This window comes from Ips typographus, linkage group LG7, assembly GCF_016097725.1.
Source record: "Ips typographus isolate SLU linkage group LG7, UJ_Ityp_2.0, whole genome shotgun sequence".
NCBI lineage: Eukaryota > Metazoa > Arthropoda > Insecta > Coleoptera > Curculionidae > Ips > Ips typographus.
In genome coordinates, this window is record NC_138428.1 from 7,302,024 (window position 1) to 7,326,148 (window position 24,125).

The window sequence follows — 24,125 nt, forward strand, 5'->3', positions numbered from 1 at the left end:
TGAAACCATCCTTCAGTTGAATGATATTTATCTCTCTATAAATTTTTCGAAAACTCTAACCGGTTCGCTGGAATAATGCTTTGCAGATTTTTGATGATATTGTCTTTTTTTTCTTTTGCTATTCCACAATCACAGTTCACATTGTTTCGCCCTTTTCATTCCGACCTTTTTGATTTTATTTTGAAGAAAATCCATTACGTACATATTTTCTGTGGTGTCACTTCCTAATTTGTATTTCAACGAGAAAGTTCCTCTAGTAGCAACAATTTGAATTATATCGGATATGTACGGGCGTGGTTCAATGTTTTTAAGTTTCGTTTGTGAAGAAAAATCCTGCTATTTTCTTAATGGTAACTTTACTCGAATTGGACTCATGAACGGCTCCGATAAAATCGTTAAAATCGTAGGTTTTTTTCTGCCTTTTTAGTGACAGTTCCACCTGGTGGTGGAAGCTGTCAGCCGACATGAATGTGTGTCCAGGTTCAAAGTATTTTATAATGATATCTTCTGCAGCTATGACATCAGAATTAACAATATAAACCAAGAAACTAAATAGTGTCCAGTTTTTATTTTGTCCGGCGCAATTATCTACCCAGAGAATTAAATGTTTTTTGTCTCTAAAATGTAAGAAGAATGAATAAAATGTGCTTATTATTTCTTCTTTCGCTCGGCCGGCGATTCCTTCATGCCAGAGACAGCCAAATGGTATTATATTATTATGTTATTGCCTAACGGAACAAAACTTTCATTGAACACGCTTATTATTTGCGTAAATATAGCTTTTTTAAACATGTCCAATCGAGGTAACATTATCACTTTCTGAAGATCTACCGACATTATGATAGTATTTGAATCTGTATTCTCGACATCAATCCGGTAACACTTTCGTGATTTTTCTGCTCTGTTTATATGGTCCTTCCAATTCTTACATGTTTCACACTCCATATTCAAATTTTCCAAATTATGCTGATTATTATGCAGCTTACACTGCTCGCACTCTTCATGGCCAAGATTGGTAAATGAAATATTTGAATTTTTTACCATTTTGCGATAAACCTCGTAAGAACATTTATTTTGAGAATGAGATTTCAAATAATCATTATACATGCTTTGAATAGTAAGGTCACTTGGTAGGTACTTTCTATTAGGAGCATGTTCGCGGCGGTAATGCGAAATGGTGGGCTGAAAGCTTTCAATAATATCGGCAATACTTTCTTTGGGAATTTTGGTTTTACATGCTTTTCTCCCACGTTGATCCAAATGTGGTCGAAGTGACGATGTAGGTGTAGAATCTATATTTGTCTTGACAAGTCCCTTTATAATCGAATAATTTTTCTTATTATAGCCCAAGGTTGTCAAAAAGAATAATTTACATACATTTTGTTTTTGTCCGTTTGCGTCTTTTAAAAAATATTGAAAAGTATTTTTCCGTTGAAATTCTTCCGTTTGTCTTAACAAATGACTTTTGTTCGATCCAGTTCAACTCCCAGTATAAACAATTAATTTAATTTCTTCTCTCTTCACTAATTTTTGTTGTACATTTCTTCTTACACTTCTCACTACTGCAACCAGGTTTCACCGCATGTTTTTCTTTCAAATCATTCTTCCTTTTCTCCTTTCTTGTCGCTAAGCTCTCATTAAAAGTTCTTCGTTTCCTTACGTAAACTTTTTTCGTATATTCGAAATTGATTTTTTCTACAGCTAAAAATATTAAAGTGAGACATTTGGACTAAAATCGCATTAAAATAATTTTTACTTTCCACGTTGTTTCCTTCCTCTTGCCGCTCTTCTCCCTCTCCATTTATTGGATCGTTCACTTTACATAGCCCTACTTCCTCTACGATGTTTTCTGACAAAGACACGTTAGTGAAATATCTTTCGTTACATACTAGCAAAATATAAATAATATTCTTACCATTGTTAGAATCCATATCCATATATATATCCATATAGTCTGTAAAATTGTATTTTTAGAGCCGGAACACTCAGGGGCATCTTCTTTGGTACTGTCACTGTCCGAGTAATTACTCTTTGTTTTGATTGGATTGTGACTAGCAGATTCAAGATCTTTTGAGCCACTAATAAATGTTATTTTAAGGCTATCATTATCTGCATTGGGTTGAAGGCAAAAACTTTGGTCTAGTAAAACAAATTCATTTTTTTTGATGGCATCAATGGTTTTTCTTCTTGTTGAAGGAACGTCCACAATTTGGGAGCAGGTCTTCTGGTATTATGATATTAGAATTTAACTGTTCCAGTCTAGTTTCATCAGAAAGTTGTATTCCGTCTTCGGTATAAATAGGAAAATCCTCCAATTTTTCAAACTGACTATCGCTCAAAGTGTTTGGTGCTTCATATGGCATTTCCGAGACAATCGACGAATAAGTAACATTCTGCAGTGACGTAACTTCAGTTTCATCATTACCTTCCATGTCTTGTACCATTTTCAACATAAGTTTGGATCTCTTGGACATTATCTAGATTATTCACAATATAAAAGTAATTATTAAAATACATAATATAATTGTTGTAGATATGTTCTATATGTATTTTGAGACGAGTTACTCATTTGACTTCCTGGCTATTTGGGCTTACGTCTCAATCTTTTCACAAAAAATGGTTGGTTGGGATGGTAGAATTTCGCACTATTTTCAACTATGAACAGTTGAAAACAACATTAACCCAGTCGTTCCAACTTGAAACCACTGACTTGGGCTAGGTCAAAAAAACCCTTTGTTAACCTTTCGGTGACAAATCTGCCATCCCAACCAACCATTTTTTGTGAATTGATTGAGACGTAAGCCCAAATAGCCAGGAAGTCAAACATAATATAATACAGTTAGGGCTACTTACCTTAAACTAGTATGATATAATTTATTATTACACAATATTATTGCACTATTGATACTGTAAAAATAAAACAGATTTAGTCCACAATTACGCATCAACGGTATGTCAACTTGTGACTAAAAGAACCGCCAAATTACTTAGGTAAATCACCGCATATACGCGTTGCTTAGGAATAAACTCGCATCTACAAGTAGATGCGGGCTTTTTACTAAACAGGCCGTACGAAGCGGTGTTGTTGCTAAGGAATGGCTTAAAATTGTGTAGAAGCTAGGAACCCATTTTGCCATTTAAAAATATATTCAGAAGCAAATACTATTTTTTCTGTTTTTTCTACGTACAGAGCTAATTTAGGGCCCTCGCAATATTTCATTTTTGATTTTATTGCACTTGCGGTGTTTTTGCTTAGGACGGCAGTATGGAAGTCCGCTATTAAGTCAGCAAAGCATGACATAACACGTGTAGTAGGAAATGTTAATTTAACATTTGAAGAGATGAGTACACTGTTTACTCAGATAGAGGCGATTTTAAATTCTCGTCCTTTGACACCATTGTCTTCTGATCCTCACGATTTACTTCCCTTAACCTCTGGCCATTTCCTCATTGGGGACGCCTTAAACACATTTCCACAACGAGACGTATCTGAGCAGCTTTCAAATCGCTTGAATCAGTATCATCTCCTTCAAAAGATGCAGCAACAGTTTTGGGTTTGCTGGTCTACCGAATATTTATCCCAGCTTCAACAGCGGGCTATATGGCAGCAAACAGTCGAAAACTTGAAGCCTGGCTCCATTGTTATTCTACGAGATGAAAATACCCCACCCGTAAATTGGAGACTGGGTCGAGTTGTGTAGCTCCATCCTGGCCAGGACGGATTGGTACGAGTAGTCAACGTTAGAACCTCGTCCGGAATTACCCGACGTGCTACGCAGAAGCTATGTTTGTTGCCAATTGAGACGTCAGTGTAACTCGTGATGTGTGTGAGTGCACCGTGCGTACAATCTCTGTGTTAAGAAGCTTGTTGTCGACGTTGAATTTTTCTTCAAAATTAAATTTATTTATTTTTTTAGATTGTAAATGTTACATTTAGTTTATAGCATGTATTCGGGCGAAAAATTGATAATTTTGGCATGCTTTGAAAATAGGAACTTTTAAGGCCGGCGGTATGGTCGTTCATGGAAGAAATACCAGGTTAGCGCCAAACAGTTTTAATTTGATGAACAGAAGAGAAGTGTTTTATCTTGTAATAATACTAGCAATTTCCAAGATAACTTTATTATGTACGGGAGTATAAGGAACACAACGTAACCACCATGCAACTTATGCTTAACTAAAACTAACCTTAAAACCCTTGCCGCCAGCCCGCACTATCTGCTATGCTGGTTGCATAAATTACCAGACATCTCCCTTTCTTTTACAAGTTTAATCTATTTGGGGGCTTTACGGTTCGACCTGACCTGGTCAACTTGGGAGCAACCAAGTCCACATTTTCAGCAGATGGCTTAGGCTCAGTCTTATGAGTACTGACCAAGATTTTGTCATTTACAAACGTAGTGCTGGTTGGCTCACAATTTAACTCAGTATTAGTAACAGGGAGGTCTCCTAACAAAGAAGTGTGAACCTTGATTTTGGGCTCAAATTCATTTAACGATTTTTTTATATCTATTCTATTTCGCCTGACAGAATCACCTGTTTCGTTTTTAACCACATACGAACGAGGCGCTTCGGCCAGTGGCTCAAGAATTTGTCCCGGCTCCCACTTCTTCTGTACATGGTTGTAAATGGTCACATTAGTATTATTGTCTAAAGGATGTAGATCCTTGGCATGCAAATCATAATGTTTTTTGTACATGCTTCTTTTCTCCGCCAACTTTACACTTACATCTTCACAGAGTTTTGGTTTTAGCACCTCAGCGCACACAGGCACCTTAGTTTTACATATACGACTCATTAGGAGCTGAGACGGGGAATAGCCCATGTTCTTCAAGGGAGAATTGCGATATTGAAGTAATGAATACTCAAAACACTCATTGTCTAATAATGACTTTTTTAAAATGCTTTTACCAATCCCAACTCCTTTCTCAGCAAGTCCGTTGGACTGCGGATAATTTGGACTGCGTGTACATACATTAAAATTCCATTCCTTAGCAAACTGTTTAAAGGAAAAACTATTAAATGGAACATTATCACAAGTCACCATTTCAGGCGCACCAAATACAGAAAACACACTTATAAGTGTCTTAATTACTGAATGAGTAGACTTGTCAACAATATGCTTTACTTCTAACCAATTAGAGTATGAATCAATAACTACCAAATAACTTTTCCCAGCAAAAGAAAAAATATCAAGACCCAACCTTTCCCAGGGACGATCTGGTAGAGGGTAAAGATGCAGGGTCTCTTTTTGTTGTTTTTTACTGTTCATTTCACAAACCCTACATTTCTTATTGAAAGACTCAATATCTCTACCCATGCCACGCCAATAAAATACCTGCCGAGCTCTAGACTTTGATTTATCTATTCCTACATGACCCTCATGAAGAAGTTTTCTCATCTCAACTCTCAGAGAATGAGGCACGACTATTTTTCCTGAAAATACTAGCAGCCCATTTACACAAGACAAACTATCTTTTAACTTAAAGTAGTGTCTAATAAAATCTGGCACTTTTTGTTTACTTTCTGGCCAGCCAGTATTACAGAAATACACAACTGTTTGTAACTCTAAATCATTTTCTAATTCTTTCTTGAATTGAGCCTTACGCGAATCTGACATTGGAATATTTTTTTCTATGCAGTGAACAGCAAAATCAAATTCCCTATCTGACTTTAAACCATTTTGACGTAAAAACGCCCTAGACAACGTGTCAGCAATGTATAAGTACTTTCCAGGCTTATACACCACCGATAAATTATAGTTAAGAAGGCGTAACCTCATTCGTTGTAGTCTTGCTGAAATAACTGCCAAATCTTTTTTAAAGATGGACTCTAAAGGTTTATGGTCTGTATTCACCTTCACATCTAAACCATATACCAGGGGTCCAAGAGCACCCTGGACATAGGAGATTAACATGGGAAAACGGTTTTGATTTTTTTGCGCCTGTACGGTTGATTTGATTGAAAAATCGTATTAATGAAAGTTGTAGTACCTATCACGGACTAGTTTTCTGTATTTTTTTCGGATCTCTAACTTGAGCCCTTTCGTCGTAAAACACGAACAAAAATGCGAAAATTTTAACTTTTTACCTGCACTGTATAAGCGGTTGTCGAGCAACCGTACCAGCAACAATGATTTGTTTACCCGTTGCCCGACAACCGCCTATACAGTGCAGGCCAAAAGTTTAAATTTTCTCATTTTTGTTCGTGTTTTACGACGAAAGGGCTCAAGTTAGAGATCCGAAAAAAATACAGAAAACTAGTCCGTGATAGGTACTACAACTTTAATTATTACGATTTTTCAATCAAATCAACCGTACAGGCGCAAAAAAATCAAAACCGTTTTCCCATGTTAATCTCCTATGTCCATGGTGCTCTTGGACACCTGGTATAAAAAAATTAAACTTTTGTATGGCAAACACGATTGCGAGCATCTCCTTTTCAATCTGAGCATACTTCTGCTCAGTTGGATTCAGGCTTCTCGAGCAAAAAGCAACTGGATGACCATCCTGCAAGAGACATGCCCCCAACCCATCTTTAGAGGCATCAGTCTCTATCTCAAATTGTTTTTTTGAATCAAAATATTTTAACACTGGTGCAGACGTTAATAGCTGCTTTAGTTGCTTAAGAGATTGCTCGCAACTGTCACACCAAACAAAGTCAACATCCTGTCGAGTCAATTCTCTCAAAGAAGCTGTCACCCTTGACATACTGGGTACAAATTTTCCCAAATACTTAGCCATACCTAAAATTCTCAGCAAATCAGATTTATTTTCTGGTCTTGGCATGTCAACAATTACCTGAATATAGGATCTATTTGTTTCAACACCTTTCTTTGAGTAAATTTGTCCCATAAATTTGACAAACTTAGACTTGAACTGGATTTTTGAACTATTAAATTTTATATTAAACTTTAGAGCTCTTTCAAGAACCAATTGCAAGTTTTGATCATGTTCTGCCTCATCTTTTCCTGTTATAATTAAATCGTCAAAATAAAGACCTACTCCTTGTAAATCACCAAAAATTTCAAAATTTTTACGTTGAAATACTTCAGGAGCAGAGCTTATTCCAAATGGCAACCTAACAAATTTATAACGACCGAAAGGAGTGCCAAAAGCGGTATAATTGGAACTTTCCTCATCTAACTTAACTTGAAAATACCCATCCTTCATATCCAAAACACTGAAATATTCTTTATTACATAACTTAACAGCTATTTCTTCTGATGTTGGTATCAAAAAATGTTCTCTTTGAACAGCTTTATTTAAGTGTTTTGGATCTAAACAGAGCCACAAATCACCATTGCTTTTCTCAACTATTACTAGTGGATTCAGCCACTCAGTTGGTTCCTCCACTTTTTTAATAACTCCTTGTTTATCTAACTGTTCAAGTTTTAGTCTCAATCGCTCATACAAAGTCTGAGGTACCCGTCTGGGTGGCTGAATATGTGGTACACTGTCAGCTTTCAAAGTAATGTGATGCTCTTCGGGAAATTCTCCTAACCCATCAAATACTGAGTCATAAATTTTTAGAACATCACTCAATGATTTGAAAATAACAGACCCAAATCCTGTTTCAACATTTTGGCTAACACTTGCTAATCTTTTTAGTAATTTCAACCCAATGCAACCAGGGAAAAGATGTCAGATACGGGTTTTTGCGAGGTTTGTAGGGACACTGACGTCTGCATGTCCAGCGATATCTTATGGTTGGCTTTATACAAAATCTTTTGAACGCCAAAAGTATTTGGCACTGCGAGATGCCCAGGGAAACTATGACTCTTTAATGAATATACCCTTTACTTTATCTACAGATTTTGATTGGTGGCTAACCAATATTATAACTGCGCAGAAGTCATTAAAGCCTCGTAATTTTGACATGGAAATTTTTTCTGACTCTTCTTTAACAGGTTGGGGTTTATTTTGTAATGGAGAAAGATCACACGGTTTCTGGAGTGCTTCAGAAAGACTTTCTCATGTCAATTATTTGGAGCTTTTAGCTGCGTTTTTTGGTTTGAAATGCTTTGCCAGTAATTTAACGCATAAAGAATATTTTATGTCGTATTGATAATACTACAGCAATTGGGTACATTAACAGAATGGGCAGTATTCAACATCCGAAACTTCATGCACTTGCTAAAGAAATTTGGCAATGGTGCGAATTGCGAAAAATTTATATATTTGCGTCGTATATAGGAATGCACACATTGACGCGAATTGATTCGCCGCGATAACGAAGCGAATATTTCGCGACACAGGCGGTAGAGACATTCGTCTCTCCTATCACATTTGCGCGAATATTTCGCGACACGTAGGAAGTCAAAATTTGTGAGTACACTTGCGCAAAAATTTCATAAGACATATTTTTTTATTGATTATATAGAAAGACGGATTCTTCAAGCTCTGAAGAAGAAGTATTATTGGGTGCTTTAGAAGATGAGGAAGGTGAAAAGTAAGGCATTCTAACAATTTTTTATTAAATATAATTATGTGGGAACCTTAAATTCAGTAGCGCCTTAACATTTACAGGACAGGAAAATGTTTAACGTCAATTGAGTAATAAAAAGTAACATTTTGTGCTAAAGTTGGTGTTATGCAGAGCAGGGATTAAAAGTGTCGCTTTATCCCTCAAATGAGGGATTAAAAGTTGCACACTAAAAAACCTTTTTAGGTAAGAGTGGAATAGACATTTCTGTATTTTCTGCGCACAGCACCAGGCACGCTGCGACTTCAACAGCAGTTCGGAAAGGTGTTAGCCTAGATGTAATTCGACTTTCTGCGGGTCAGAAGCATCAAAGACTTTTGCCAATTTTTATAACCGCCCCTTGTTAGCTAATAATAATTTTGCGCAGGCTGTGTTTGGAGATTAGAGTTAGTATATCATACTACTTTGAGTTGATTTTTTTAGTGTTATATTTTATGTTTCAGTTTTATTACTTGGATCACGTTTTTTATAATTTTTGTTACGTTTGATTGGGTTTTTCGTAATAAACTATATATAATCTGCTTTCCATTTAATTGCTGCAAATTTCGATTTTTTGTCTTTAAACATCTACAATATGAATTCTTATTTATGAAGACGAGGCCAAATATAATTATAAGATCAAACGAACTTACCTAACTGATGTTCGATCTTAATTATATGTAGGCCTCGTCGAAATAAATAAGACCCTCCCTATTTCCCTGATCCCCTTATTTCAATTTGCACCAGTAAACTAGATTTCTTTAAATAAATGAGATACCGAGCGCCACCGTAGGCGGACGGGGGTAGGTACCGGGAATATCGATTTTTTATTTCTTTCTTTTAAATGTGTGGCTTTACCCTAGAAGCGGGGTACTACAATATGAATTCTTATTTATTTCGACGAGGCCTACATATAATTAAGATCGAACATCACTTAGGTAAGTTCGTTTGATCTTATAATTATACATCACTAAAATCAGAATAAAACGTACTATTTGGTGGGCTAAAAATCAAATATGGCGCCCATAAGAAAAAAGAAAGTTGGTGATGACTGCCAAAAAACGAAACGTCGTGTAGCAAATTTGAATCCATCATCGAATAGCTGGAGAAAAGTGGCAATGAAAAGATGCTTTTAGTTTTAAGATATCTCTTCAAATAAGGTTAGAAATAAATAAAAACAAAAAATCGAGTTTTCAGTTTTTTTCGGATATCTTCGGAAGTACTCGGAAAATCGAAATTTTTAAAACGACATTTGGTTCAGCTTTGCGCAACTTTGCCCCAATTTAAACTTTTTCATACCTTTTATGGTTTCTGAGATCCCAATGGTGAGGGTCGAATTTGCATTACCCTGTATATTGGCTGGATAAAGTAGCATTACGACTTTCTTATATAGCTCTTCGACAGAAATACCTGCGCAATTCATGAAGTTCGACAGCGAAGCTGGAACAGTAATGTATTTGGGCAACCGTATCACTGAAAAAAACCATGGACACTGATAATTACTTTACAAGTTACCAACTTCTGCAATATTTACAATCCAAATAAATTTTTGCGGGTTAGTTGTAGTGACAAGAGATTGTAGATCACAACATCAATAAAACTCAATACTTTTTTTTTTGTTTTTAGTTGGGACCATAAGAATCAAACGATTTCAAAATAATCCGCTTTTGGACGATAAAGAGCTTAAGAAAAAAGGCCGGGTCTCCCACGACACAGCTGTTAGCAGAGATGAAATTGTTATAACCAAATAGTACGACAACAAGCCAATGTATTTAGCCTCGAATTTTGTTGGAGTCGGGATACAGAACGACTGCAAGCGTTGGGATAAAAAACAAAACACTCACATACAAGTACCCAGACCAGAATCTGTAAGAATATATAACGTAAATATGGAGGTGTGGATAAGGCCGACTTGTTGTTGCGATTGTATCGATCCCATGTAAGATCTAGAAAATGGACACTTGGAATGATCTCCCATGCATTTGACGTTGTACTTGTTAACTCTTGGCTAGAGTATAGAAAAAAAAAAGAATCTTTGGGTATAAGAAGAAGCAAAAATTTGAAAGTAAACCAGTAAAAGAAAAAAGACTAGATGGAGTTGATCATTATCCATTATATGATGACAAGCCCAATAATACCAGGTGCAAGTTGCCAGGCTGTTCTTCAAAAACACATGTTTATTGTGTCAAATGTGAATTACATTTGTGCTGCTTTAAGGGTAATAACTGTTTTTATAAGTTTCATAACAAATAAGAGTTTTAATAAATAAAATGTCCTCAACGTATATGTATATGAATTTTCCACTTAGACATATTGTCTTTCGTCGACGGCATGACGTCACGGCCGTAGGAAACCAATTAACCTAATTCACGAAAAATCATAAACAAATGAATATTTTTCCCTCAAAACGCCAAATTTTTTCAAAATGTTTTTAGAAGGGTCATGACTGAAAGGGTTTATGACCGAAAGATTCAGCTGTTTTTCAGCCTCCATACGTTTCTCCAAATCAGAACCGAACAACCATTCATCTGACGGAGATGACACCAAAGTCTGTTTAATAGACTTGTCTAGCCCAGATAAGGCCACTGTCCTTTTAAAAGCCAGATACTCTATTTCGCCAAGTATGTTTTTATCGGGGGCAATACCATAAGAGCTCAGATTTAGCCGGATAATTTTTGTGCTTGTCTTAGAACACTTTCTTTTTGGTGTAACTGCACGAGACCGAGATTTTGCCAAACAGGTCGAGTTTTGTACCATAAAGAAAGTATGAGAAGACAAGCGGAAAAATTATCTTGTTCAAAATCTTGGCTCGAATGGTATTTGATAAGACAATTCCATGAATATAATCAATAATATAATAAGACTGCCACTGCCTTGTACTGGCAGAAATACATTTTTCTGGTTCTTTTGATTTTCTGCAGTAGAACTCTATCCGAAGCGAGCCATAACCAAAACAATACGAACAAAAATCAAAATTGACAGTGCCAGCAAAAATCTCAAGGTGAGACATTGCAACAATAGAAGTGTAGTGAAAATCCGTGGAAATGATGAAATCAACAGCAAAATTTATCCGATTTTTTTATCCGCTAGCAAACTCTCTTCCTTCCTTATTAGCCGATAGCAAACCGTGTTTTGATGACGTATATATGGCATTTTTTGTACATAAGTGGAATTGTCAAAAATAAACGTCTCAGGTTCATGGCTAATCAAGCTAACCTTAGCGACATTTCGTTCTTCAGGAATAGAGTCTACCTTTACCCTAGTTTTAGTCGGCCAATCCTGATCATTACTAAGGAGCCATGTAGGACCTGTCCACCATAAATGGTGCTCGCGCAAAAGGTTTGGTTCAACTCCCCTAGAAATTAGGTCAGCAGGATTATCCTCTGACGCTACATGACTCCATCTACATGTTGAAGTCAAGGTCTGAATTTCAGACACATTTTTTTCCCCCGTGCAGAATAAAAAAACCACCTTAGTACATCTGGGTTCAGCTGTCCCCCCTTTTAGAATGACAGTCAGCAGACTAGTGATCTAGTTAAGGTAGGCTTCCATATCCTTAGTTTTATAAGTATTTAATTAACACACTGTATAACTTACAGCCTCTGAAGATGGGTGTCTGAATACACCCGAAACATGTTAGGCAGATAACAACCTTTATTAATAAATATTTGTGGAGATCGACTCTGAGTTTTGCTTTCACTTACACTCACTACTCCACTGTGTGCATATGGACTACTACTTTTCGGTTTTAATCAAGGTTTGTAAGCAAATTTTTATTTATATATGAGTGTAGTGTGTTTTAAAAAGCCCTTTTTTGTAAATAAGAGATATCTAATCTCTCCAGCGTCCAAAAATACCTATTTTGAACGCTGCCAAAATGTGTTTTTCCCACATTTACCCAAACCGTATGCTCCGTTCAGTACTCCGCACGACCGCTCAACAAATCTCGGCGCATCGCTGTCGCGGACACCGCCTCTTCCGGCCGTAAAATGACTGCAATCTTCCCCGGCAGCCAGTCCGAACTCCGAACCGGGGAGGGCAGCCGAACAACCGGCCGCAGCGGGCGCTACGTGTCCCGTGTAGCTTGCAGTTGGGTTCTGTGTAGGCGGATTTGATAGATGGGGGGGAAATGCGGCCAAGGGGTCGAGTTCATTCAAATCAATCAAATGTTCGTCCGCTTGGTCTATGTTAAGGGGCAAATTATACTTAACAACTCAATGTAAGTATTTAGAAAAAACTAAAAAAGTTAGAAAGGGTGATGTCAGCTGTTCAGACCTTCATGAGTATGCACATTAAATTAATAAGTGAACTCGGTCATAGTTTCATCATACCATCACCCTTACGACCGTGACTGGTTCTTTGACTTTAAAATTATGAAACCGCTAAAAATTATTTTATTTAAAAAAAATTCAAAAATTAAAACAACGGGATGCCAGACTGTTTTCGGCCAAACAGTCTGTTAAGTGTCTAAGTAAATAAAGCTCAACGTGACAACCCTGCCGCGACGATTAATAACGCGATAGCCGCGGAAACTGTAAGAGAGACTAGAGAGACAGCGATAGATCGCGACGGAAGAACGGTGTGTTAAGAAGTCGAATTGGTACACGTTTTTGTTGTTGCTCGTATTTTTGCACGTTTATTTGTCCCGTAAACTAATCTAAGTTATTTGTGAAGTTACAATAAACCAATAATATTGGTAAAGGGTCCTTCGAATTTTTGTTGTGCATAACCCCAAAAGAAGTGCAGTCCAATTAGCTTCACGACTTAACATTTGGTCACTTCAGCCGGATTTGGGTCATCTGGATGATGGAATGCATCAACCTCCAACCTATGGAATTTGGAATTGAATCGATTGATATTGATTAAGTTAAGGAAGCTGCCGGAAACATCGGTGAGTCCGTTCCTTTCTTATGCTTGTTTTCCATACTTTTTGCCATTACCTATCTCGTTTTGTCCTTGAACCACACTGTTACAGTGATCGTTGGTTGTTAGACATAGGTTTTTCAAATTATTGTTTTGCTCGTTCAGTAAAGTTTTTTGTTTTGCATGTAAACATTCACGTATATGAAATTTGTCGATCTCTGCAGGCCTACTGCATTAATCCTGTTTAATTCTATTGGATTTGTTAATTCCACGTGATCGATTTAAGCTTGAAATGGCCGCGAAAGGGAAAAAAGGTAAAGCTCAGTCAGAGGAGACAGTTGATGATGAATTTCGGGAACTTTTACATATTCGTAAAGTTATAATCGAGCGGTTGTCCCGATTTGAACAGTATCTATTGACTAACACGGAAAGCACACAGCTTTATCAGCTTGAAATTCGTCTCAAAAGTATAGAAGACGATTTTCAACATAGGCTCGAAATTGAATCGTCGTATTATAGTTTGATTTCTGAAGCCAAAGAATTAATTAACTCGTTAAGTAACAATCGGTCAATTAATATCAACTCCAATCGACAAGATAAGTATACTCGTAGTCCTTCAGAAACACTCGGTAAGTTACCAGATTTAGGATTACCTTCATTTTATGGGAGTATTGAAACATGGTTTAGCTTTAAAAATATATTCGAATCTTTAGTACATAATAGAGTAAGTTTAACTGAAACCGAAAAACTGTTGTATTTGAAACTATGTTGTAAAGGAGACGCTTTAAAGCTCATAGAAAATTTGGACATAACTGCAGACAATTATTCTATCGCTTTTAACTTGCTAGAAAAAAGATATGAGAATAAAAAAGTAGTTATAAATTATCACGTAAAAAATATACTTTTTAAACTGCCAAGTGTAAGCAAAGAATTATCATCGAGTCTAAGAAAGTTGTTAGATACAATTCAACAGCATAAATCGGCGTTAGAGAAACTAAAATTGCCTGTAGAACAATGGGACGCGTTATTAATCCCTATTGTTTTGAGTAAGTTGGATGAGCAAACTAATAGAGAATGGGAACTTAAACAAAGTAGTAAAGAATTACCTACGTTTGCTGATTTAATTGACTTTCTAACCAAAAAATGCGTTGCTTTAGAAACTATGCGTGATTTCTCGAAACCATTGTCACAGAAAGAAAAACCTGATAACAAAGTTTCAAACTTTAAAAATTATTCATACGCTATTACAGAAAATCCCGTAAATAAGTGTTGTATTTGTAGTGAAAGTCATCATATTTATCAATGTCCGAAATTTATTAGTTTATCTTTGTCAGAAAAATATAATGAAATAAAGAAACATAAACTTTGTTCAAATTGCCTTCGAACTGATCACATGAAGTACGAATGCAATTCGCGTGGTTGTAAAAAGTGTAATAAAAAACACAACACGGCATTACACGTAGAAAGAACTCTTCAGGGTCGAGATTTCGATGAAAGACGTTCTAGTAGTGGCAACAGTGCGTCGCAGACGCATTCGGATGTCGCACCGCCTTTGTCTAATAATAGAAATCGCTCTAATGAACTACAAGAATCGGTTTTTCAAGGCTCACGTAATTCGCACGATTTTAATAGGCCTACGCTTGTGACAATCGACCGGAAAAATGACTCGTTAACAGTTGAATCCAACGAAAATAATTCTCATGAAGAATTTAACAACCATGACAATTCTTTAACTTTAAATTGCTCAAGTTTAGGCAGAAATCAAGTCTTACTATCAACAGCAATGATTCTTATTGCAGACAGAACTGGACATTGGCATAATTGTAATGCGCTTATTGATTGCGGCAGTCAATCAAATTTAATTAGTGAATCTTTGTGTCGTAAATTAAATTTGTATTGTCATAAAGTCGATCTACCATTGTCAGGAGTAAGTCAGATAATCACAAAAAACAACAATCGCACGCAAACCACAATAAAATCTCGAGTTGGCGATTATAAAACTACTTTGTCGTTTTTAGTTTTGCCCGTTATCACGGAAAGATTGCCGTTATTGAAATTTGATAAGTCGCAACTTATCATACCAAAAGAAATTAACTTACTATATTAATAACTAGCTGATGAGAGATTTAATGAACCTAAACAGATCGACGTACTTTTAGGCGCTGAAATATTTTATGATCTGCTTGGAACCGGACAAATTAAATTGGGAAATTCGCTGCCTATACTTAAAGAGACTTCTTTGGGTTGGGTAATATCAGGAAATTTGGTACATAATAATTTTTGCAGACAAAAAACAATTTGTCACTTAACAACAAACTATGTCACGAATAAAATGTTGCATGACTCCTTAACAAAATTTTGGGAGATTGAGGACTTTGAGAGTTGCAAATTTCTAACAAAAGAAGAAAATTTTTGTGAACAGTACTTTGAAAAGACGACAACTCGAGACAAAGATAACAGTTTTATTGTTAGATATCCATTTAAAGAGGATTCGAATCTTTGGTTAGGAGATTCAAGAGTAAGCGCTTTAAAAAGACTAAATTCCCTCGAAAAAAGATTTAATAAAGACGAAAATCTTAAAAAACAATATTTTGACTTTATTCGCGAGTATGAAGAGCTCGGACATGTGACTCTTCAAGGATCCCTTGAAAACGAGAATTTTGAACACTGTGATTCTTTATCAAACGATATTTATTATTTACCGCATAGTGCGGTATTTAGGGACTCTATTACTACGAAATGTCGCGTAGTTTTTGATGCGAGTTCAAAAACAACCTCGGGATACTCGTTAAATGATTTGCTTATGGTAGGACCGACGGTGCAAGAAGACTTGTACTCAATTCTGTTGCGAACACGACTTAGAAAAATTGTACTTAGCGGTGACGTCAAAATGATGTATCGAAACATCAAAATTCACGAAGATGAACGAAATTTTCAAAAAATTTTATGGCGTTGGAATGAAAGGGACCCAGTAGATATATACAAGCTTAACACAGTCACGTACGGCACGGCAAGTGCACCCTTTCAAGCTTCACGTTGTTTAAAAGAATTAGCAAATTTGAATCAGAATGTTTACCCGCGGACATCAAACATAATCAAAAAGTCATTTTACATGGACGATTTATTGGTTAGTTTAAACTCTGAAGCAGAAGCAATTGAAGTGTATCAAGAACTTAATACAATTCTCGGACAAGCTAATTTTAAAATGAGAAAATGGTCTTCAAACAGTGAAGAAGTTTTGACTAAAATTCTTGAGTTTAACAATAACGATAATAATGACAATCATGTTTTGTTTCAAAATGATAAACATTTGAAAACCTTAGGCATTGTTTGGGATTCTAAGCAGGATTTATTAAGGTACTCGATTAACGTAACTTCTACCTCTAATAAAGTAACAAAGCGAACGATCTTGTCTACAATATCGCAGATTTTCGATCCGCTCGGATTAGTGGGTCCGGCTTTAATTAGAGCAAAAATTATCATTCAATCTTTGTGGAAATTACAACTTAGCTGGGACGAAGAAGTTCCTAACCATTTAAAACAATTGTGGCTAGAATTTTCAAACCAAATATCTTGTTTAAACGAAGTTCAAATACAAAGACTTGCCATTATTCCCGAATCGAAACATATTGAACTATACGGATTTAGTGACCGCTCGGAAAAGGCCTACGGAGCCTGCATTTATTTATGTTCTGTAGATACTTCAGGAAAAAGAGAAATTAGACTTTTGACTGCGAAATCTAAGGTAGCTCCGGCTAAAAAATTAACTTGCCGCGACTCGAACTTTTAGCTGCGTTTTTATTGGCTAAATTAATGCATAAAGTATTACAAACCATTGATATCGAACATTCTAACGTTAAATATTTTACAGATTCAACTATTGTATTGTCTTGGTTGAGAATCGATCCTGCTAAGCTTAAGACTTTTGTAGCCAATCGCGTTTCTAAGATAACGGAAATTTCTGAATTAAACGATTGGGCGCATGTATCTAGCAAACATAATCCCGCCGATGTAATCTCTAGGGGATTAAGTCCTAAAGAATTGTTAGGATGCAATCTTTGGTTTAGAGGACTTGACTTTTTACAACATTTTCAAGACAATAACTACTCATGCAATTCTGGTGACGACGTAAATCAACCTTTTACTTTAGAAAATGTACCTGAAATGAAAACTGATGTAACAATTATAAATAATGCTATAGAAGTAAAAATTGACCTACCTGCATTTGATATTTTTGACAAGTTTTCAACTTTACACAAATTGCTAAGAATTGTAGCGTACATTTGTAGATTCAAAATTCGTGGATTAAAGAAAATACAGCCAAAATCTAAAACGTTGACAATCGAAGAACTGGACGAATCTTTATTCATTTTGATAAGACTAACTCAAAAATGCGTTTTTTACAATGAAATAGTTCACTTGCAACGACATAATAAAATTTTAAACAACAGTAGAATTTTGAATTTAAATCCTTTTTTAGACTCAAACGGAATCTTGCGAGTAGGTGGAGGATTAAATAATTCCAATTATAGTTTTGACCAACGACATCCCATCCCATCCTATTTTGCCCTACAAGCACAAGTTTACCGATTTGTTAATCATGAGTGAACACATGAAACACCTTCATGCGGGAATTCAGAATTTATTATCAATTATCCGTCTTCGATTCTGGATAATAAACGGAAAAAAATGCGATTAAACGAAATTTGAGCAGGTGTGTAAGGTGCTTCAAAGTAAAACCAAAACCTTTAAAATTTATGATGGGATCACTTCCTGCGTCTAGAGTAACTCCTTCTAGACCATTTTCGATTTGTGGAGTGGATTATGCTGGTCCAATATTTGTCAAAGAAGGAACCCTACGCAGAACAAAGGTAGTAAAAACTTACATCTGTATTTTTGTTTGTTTTTCAACACGCGCGGCACATATTGAACTTGTAAAGGATTTAACTACTGAGAGTTTTTTGAACGCGTTAACAAGATTCTGTTCAAGAAGGGGAAGGCCGACCGATATTCACTCTGACAACGGAACTAATTTTGTTGGTGCCAATAATCATTTTCTAGAACTATACAATTTAATTAACGACCATAGACATGTAAATAAAGTAGCGACATTTCTTGCAAATGATCACATCAGGTGGCATTTTATACCAGCGCGTAGCGCCCATATGGGTGGTTTGTGGGAGGCTGCTGTGAGATCAACAAAGTTTCATTTGCGACGCGTTCTAGGAGAATCCTCCTTAACTTATGAGGAAATGTACACATTACTCGTACAAAATTCGCGACCTCTCATGCCCATGTCTAACGATCCCAATGATTATTTACCTCTAACACCTTCCCATTTCCTGATTGGGGACTCGTTAGCCAGCTTGCCTCAAACTGATATTAAGGATGTTCCTGTATCTAGTCTTACCCGTTATGAAAGACTCCAACAGCTTCAACAACAATTCTGGAATAATTGGTCCAGAGAAAATTTGTCTCATCTCCAGACTCGTAACAAGTGGAAGCAACCAGTCGACAAGACCATTGCTATTGGAGCTCTTGTTTTGTTAGTAGAGGACAACCTACCACCATTCCGATGGCCTCTTGCTCGAGTGATTCAGCTGCACAAAGGAGCTGATGGTGTGACACGAGTGGTGACAGTGCGTTTGGCGAACGGGAGTGAAACGCGAAGATCTCTGACAAAAATATGTCCTTTACCGATAGATCCTGATTTGTGACTTTTCTCTTTAAAAAGTGAGACTTTTTAACAGGGGCGGCATGTTAAGTGTCTAAGTAAATAAAGCTCAACGTGACAACCCTGCCGAGACGATTAATAACGCGATAGCCGCGGAAACTGTGAGAGAGAGACAGCGATAGATCGCGACGGAAGAACGGTGTGTTAAGAAGTCGAATTGGTACACGTTTTTGTTGTTGCTCGTATTTTTGCACGTTTATTTGTCCCGTAAACTAATCTAAGTTATTTGTTAAGTTACAATAAACCAATAATATTGGTAAATGGTCCTTCGAATTTTTGTTGTGCATAACCCCAAAAGAAGTGCAGTCCAATTAGCTTCACGACTTAACACAGTCAAACCTTAAGTTTAAATTAAAAAATAAAGCAACCTGAACCAAGGGTTGGCGCACGCTATGGCCAAGTGCCTTAAAAAATTTAACCCTTTAAAAAAAATTTAATTTAATAAAAATTAAAAAATACAAAATACAAAAAATAAACTTTGACCCCAAGGTTAGGTTTGGGAGGGGATTGGGCGAGTGAGTTTAGGTGGGGGGAACTGCTGCAGTCGTCCGGACGCCCAGCACACCCGGTGAACCTAAATCTGAAAAACTCAAAATTTTCCACACCGTGGAAAATTAGCACAACACCCAAAACCTGAAAAAACCCTGAAAAATAAAAACACCTAACCCTTACACAAAAAGAAAATTTGAGTTAATGAATAACTCAAAATTCAACTTAAATTTACCACTCAAACTGAGCAGGCCTGCAACCCCTCAATCAGCAGCGGAAAAAATTTAAAAAAAAATAAAAATAAAATAAAATTTTATTTATAATAAAATAAAATTTTATTTTTACGAAAAAATTTCTCAAAAATATTTTTCTCAAAAAATTCAAAGTCCCAGACTCAAAACAACAAAGAGGGTGTTTCCAAAGCACGAAAAAATCCTAGAAAAGCTTCGGTAACTGCGGCGAAAAGGTCCCTGACGCTTTTCCCTGGGTTTACCGGCGAAAAGAAAGCTGGAACGGCCTACGGTGGACGATTCCGAACACTTCACTTCACTTTCACTTTTTACTCACTACTCACTTTTTCACTCACTACTCACTGTTCACTTTTCACTTTTCCCGATTTTCGACCCGAAACACGCGCGCACTGACTGTCTGTTCCACCCGAAACGTCTGACGCGGCGTCGACGACTGTGGTGACGTAGCCAAAGGGCGTGGCACTTTCTCTTGATGAGAGGACATGTCGTCTTCCTCAGGGTATCTCAACTCCTGAATGCGGTTTGGGGTATAATAGCTAGGGGTGTCCTCTGCAAGGTTTGTCGTGGGGTTTTGTCGCGTATTGTACGGATGCGTGTTACGCCGAGGGACGCTCATCGTGCTTCGTTACGTTTATGTAACGGGCGAGTCCGACGGTCACTCCGCCAAAAGTCACAAGTCACTGCTACAAACGCCTCGGACCGTGCACGCTAACACGCGCCAATCGGAAAATTAATCCGTCCTACCCTTCTGGGTTTGTGATGGGTAACTCACCCAGTGAAAAGCGTTTAAAAATTTTAAGCTAAATTTATTGAATCGGGATGCCAGCTAGTCACTCCTGGACTAACAGAAGGACGCTTTTCCAAGGATAGAATGGAAAAATCTGGGAAAGGGATGCTTTCTTAAGCTGCAAGGAGTTTTCTAGGCTCCTGCCAAAGAATATCCAGTCTTTGAGCCTCTCTGGGCGACTGAATACTAAAAATAATTAAATTTTATTAATTAATTGATTAATCAAAGTGATTAATTAAGAAAAGTTAATCAAACTTTAATTGATTTGGAATTTACTTAAATTCCATCAAACTTTAATTGATTTGGGAAAAATTTAAATTTATTCAAATTTAATCAAACTTAATTAATTAATATCCTATGATATTAATTATAGTTGAGAATAGGAACAATAAAAAGAAAGCTTTGGTAATCTTGGATATGATCGTATCAATCCAGACTTTAAGTATGACATTACTAAAACTCTCTCTATTAAGGAGGTTAGAACGCACGTGAACCGCAGTTTCACGGAGCTTTCTGCCGACCTGTTTTGTTGGTTTCGATTCTGACTGCTCAGAGGTCTGTCTTTTTGACAGTGAACTATTTGAGAGGCAAAGCGACTCAGCTCAATTCATCATGGGTCTAAATCACACCCACAAGTTCAGGCTGGACGATAACTCAGTAAAAGCTACGTCCATATCAAACTTGCCTGAGGGGCTTATGAATTTAATTGATGCTAATGAATGAATCGAACTTTAAGTTTAAGTGCAGTGCTCTAACAAGAAATAGTTAGAAGAGACAAAAGATAAATTGATAAGGCAATATAATTGCAATCAAGATCAATAAATTAATTTTTAATCAAAAATTAATGAAAGTTATCTAGTCTGTAATTGATTTCTAAATTATTGTAGATTAATTAGAAGAGTAATGAAAATTAACTAGTCTGTAATTGATCTCTAAATTAATATGGATTAATTAGGAGAGTAATCAGCTGGTAATTGAATTTAATTACAATCAAGTAAGAACAAAAGTGAAATTTCCGCGGTGCGTGTAACAGTGACAAGTTAGATACTCGAATGGCCAAATTGTGGCAAAATAATTAGGGTTAATTAAAACGCGCTAATTTCGGTACACTAATGACGTCACGGTACACTCAGGGTTGAATTAGCGCTAAAACACAAGATGGAAAGGGCAAACACTTATACGACCTTGGGTTTCTCCAAATGTAGTGGCAATAGGCTGGTATAATCCAAAAACACTATTTTTCACACACAACACTTTTTCGGAATGGCTTTATTCACTTCCCGGTACACTTCGCGATTTTCGGAAAAAAAACACTTTGAACACGATCGCGGCTTCTATCACACTTCCTAATATCCTTCCAGAGACATCAAAATGACACAAGTAGTTGAAAAAAGAAAATTTCGAAAAACTCGGCAAAATCGACTAAGTCGCTTAAGTTGTCACTGGTGAAAATAATTTAGGCTATGTGTTGAAACGTCACGAACAGTCCGAGCTATGCTCCGACTGGCACTCTAAAACGACTGAGAAAACACTCTGAAGACACTTGAAAATAACCTGAGAATAACTTAATTTTAGGTAAAAATGACCCCTATTTATATACTAATTTGACCCTTTTTTGTGCCATTTGGTCATAATTGACCAATGCCAGCAAAATTCCAGAATTAGCCCCGCCCACTTGTGGATATACTCCAAAATTTCTGGATGAAGGGTTTTCTTCCTGGTAAAGTCCAGGAAAGAGTTACGAAGTTGATTTTTGGTGCAATCGATGTAGTCCGGTAATCCGCATCGAATGCGCCAATGGCGGACTGCTAACTCGAAAAAATGTCCCGTCAAAATTCAGTTTGAAATTTTGCGGCCCGATAAGTTTGCATCTTCCACACCGTTGAACTTAGAACTCTGAAAATTGGTACTCTGGTAGTACTCAACGATCTAAGACCAATGGTGGCAAAATGAAGAAAATCGGTCAACGCGTTTTCCGGAAAATGACCACATTCCACCGTTTCGGCCATCCCCTTTCGAGGCCTGTAAATCCTGAAGGGTTGAGATAATTGAATGCCGTAAACGGGGTTATTATGTAATTCGGCAAGACGAATCGAATGAACCCACTTTCAACCACCTAGGGTGGTTCCTTAGGGGTGAAAAACGATAAAGGGTAGTTTTTAGGGGTGAAAACCTCAACATAGCCAAAAACTACCTTTACCAATTGAAAGTATTTGATAACCTTCAGATAATGACATTTTTTCCCTAACATCCCTTAAGGGGTTAAAAAGTTATAGGGAAAAAGAAACGGACACCGGATTCGGATTATTGACTTTTGACACCCTTAGAATGGGGTTCAAAAAGCTTTCAGCATGTCTCTTTCACTATAGACAGTGGCATTGGGGTGTTTTCTACATGCCCAAGAAAAATGAACGAGTTTAACGCCATAGGGGCTGAAAAACGGGGTGCTGAAGGCACGCGTGTTTTGCAAAATGCAGAAATTTACGTACCTTTCCCAATTTCCCGTCCGAAAGGAATTTGTCGGAATTTTTCTGACACCGGGATGTTATAGTGCTCAATGAGGCGCACAACTTTTGTTTCACCCATTTTCCCGAGGGATAAATAATAACCGTTGTGGCAAGCACGCAAGTTGGAAAATTAGGGGTGGTTTCTGCAGCCTGTCACGTTTTCACTCGTGGCAGGGTGAAGAAGTAGAAGAATGTCTAAGTGTTGTATATCTACGGAAAGAGGAAACTTTAATGCTTCATATTTTCCGTAGTGGCGATCTCTAAAAAGAAAATTGGAATTTTCCCGAGCTTAAGCATTCTTCTACGCAGTTACCACTAATTGGCTGATCCAGGAAAACTGGATAAAGCTGGAAAAGTGAAATCTTGGGAAAATGAATCATTTTCGATCCTCTATCGATTGAGACTATCAGGAAAGTCGTACGCGAAAATTCATTCTTTGTTTACCTCCGTTTGATAAACGTTTAGAGTTGTTGTCAACAAGGCACAAAAAATGAATTTTTCCCCTTTCGTTTTTCCGCAATGCAAAAGTGATATTCCGAAGGATTATGACACGCTGATCACGAATCTGATATTTTTATGATGATTCAACATCATCTAAGGGGTGAAAAACCCTCCTGAAGGGTGAAAAACGGTTTTCTCCTTATTACGTCATTTCCCGTGGTCCGATCGTTATGAAACTTAGTGGAAACGATCCGCCGGAAAAAATTACATGGGGTAGAAGTGGTTTTTATAACTTAAATCCATTCGTCTCGCCGTAAAATCAAAATTATCGATGTATTTTGAAAAAGGGGCGGAACCAAACCGAACCTATAAATATGGGCACGGAAATTTTGCGATTTCAGTTGACCGTGAACTTTGCACGCGAAAATATCGCAAAATTTTTCGGACATTCCTTCCTTCGGAAAAACTCACGGAAATCGATTGTTTTATGATCGAACATTACAAAGACGGTTAATTAACGCAATCATGAGTGGTTCGAACTCAAAATTGGCGAAATTGGCGAACCAGTTTGGATTTTTTCAAACATCGGG

The 24,125-nt window shown here is 36.9% G+C and overlaps 1 protein-coding gene across 1 annotated transcript; it reads right to left on the reverse strand.

The window, feature by feature from the left end:
* Positions 1-307: 307 nt before the first annotated feature.
* LOC145731903 (uncharacterized) lies at positions 308-7,582 on the reverse strand. Its single transcript, XM_081983896.1, is given in 9 exon segments — positions 308-723; positions 726-1,479; positions 1,511-1,729; positions 1,916-2,078; positions 2,251-2,477; positions 4,292-4,449; positions 4,537-4,774; positions 7,323-7,498; positions 7,564-7,582. Coding segments are annotated over 9 exon segments (2,370 nt in total).
* Between the last annotated feature and the right edge of the window lie 16,543 nt (positions 7,583-24,125).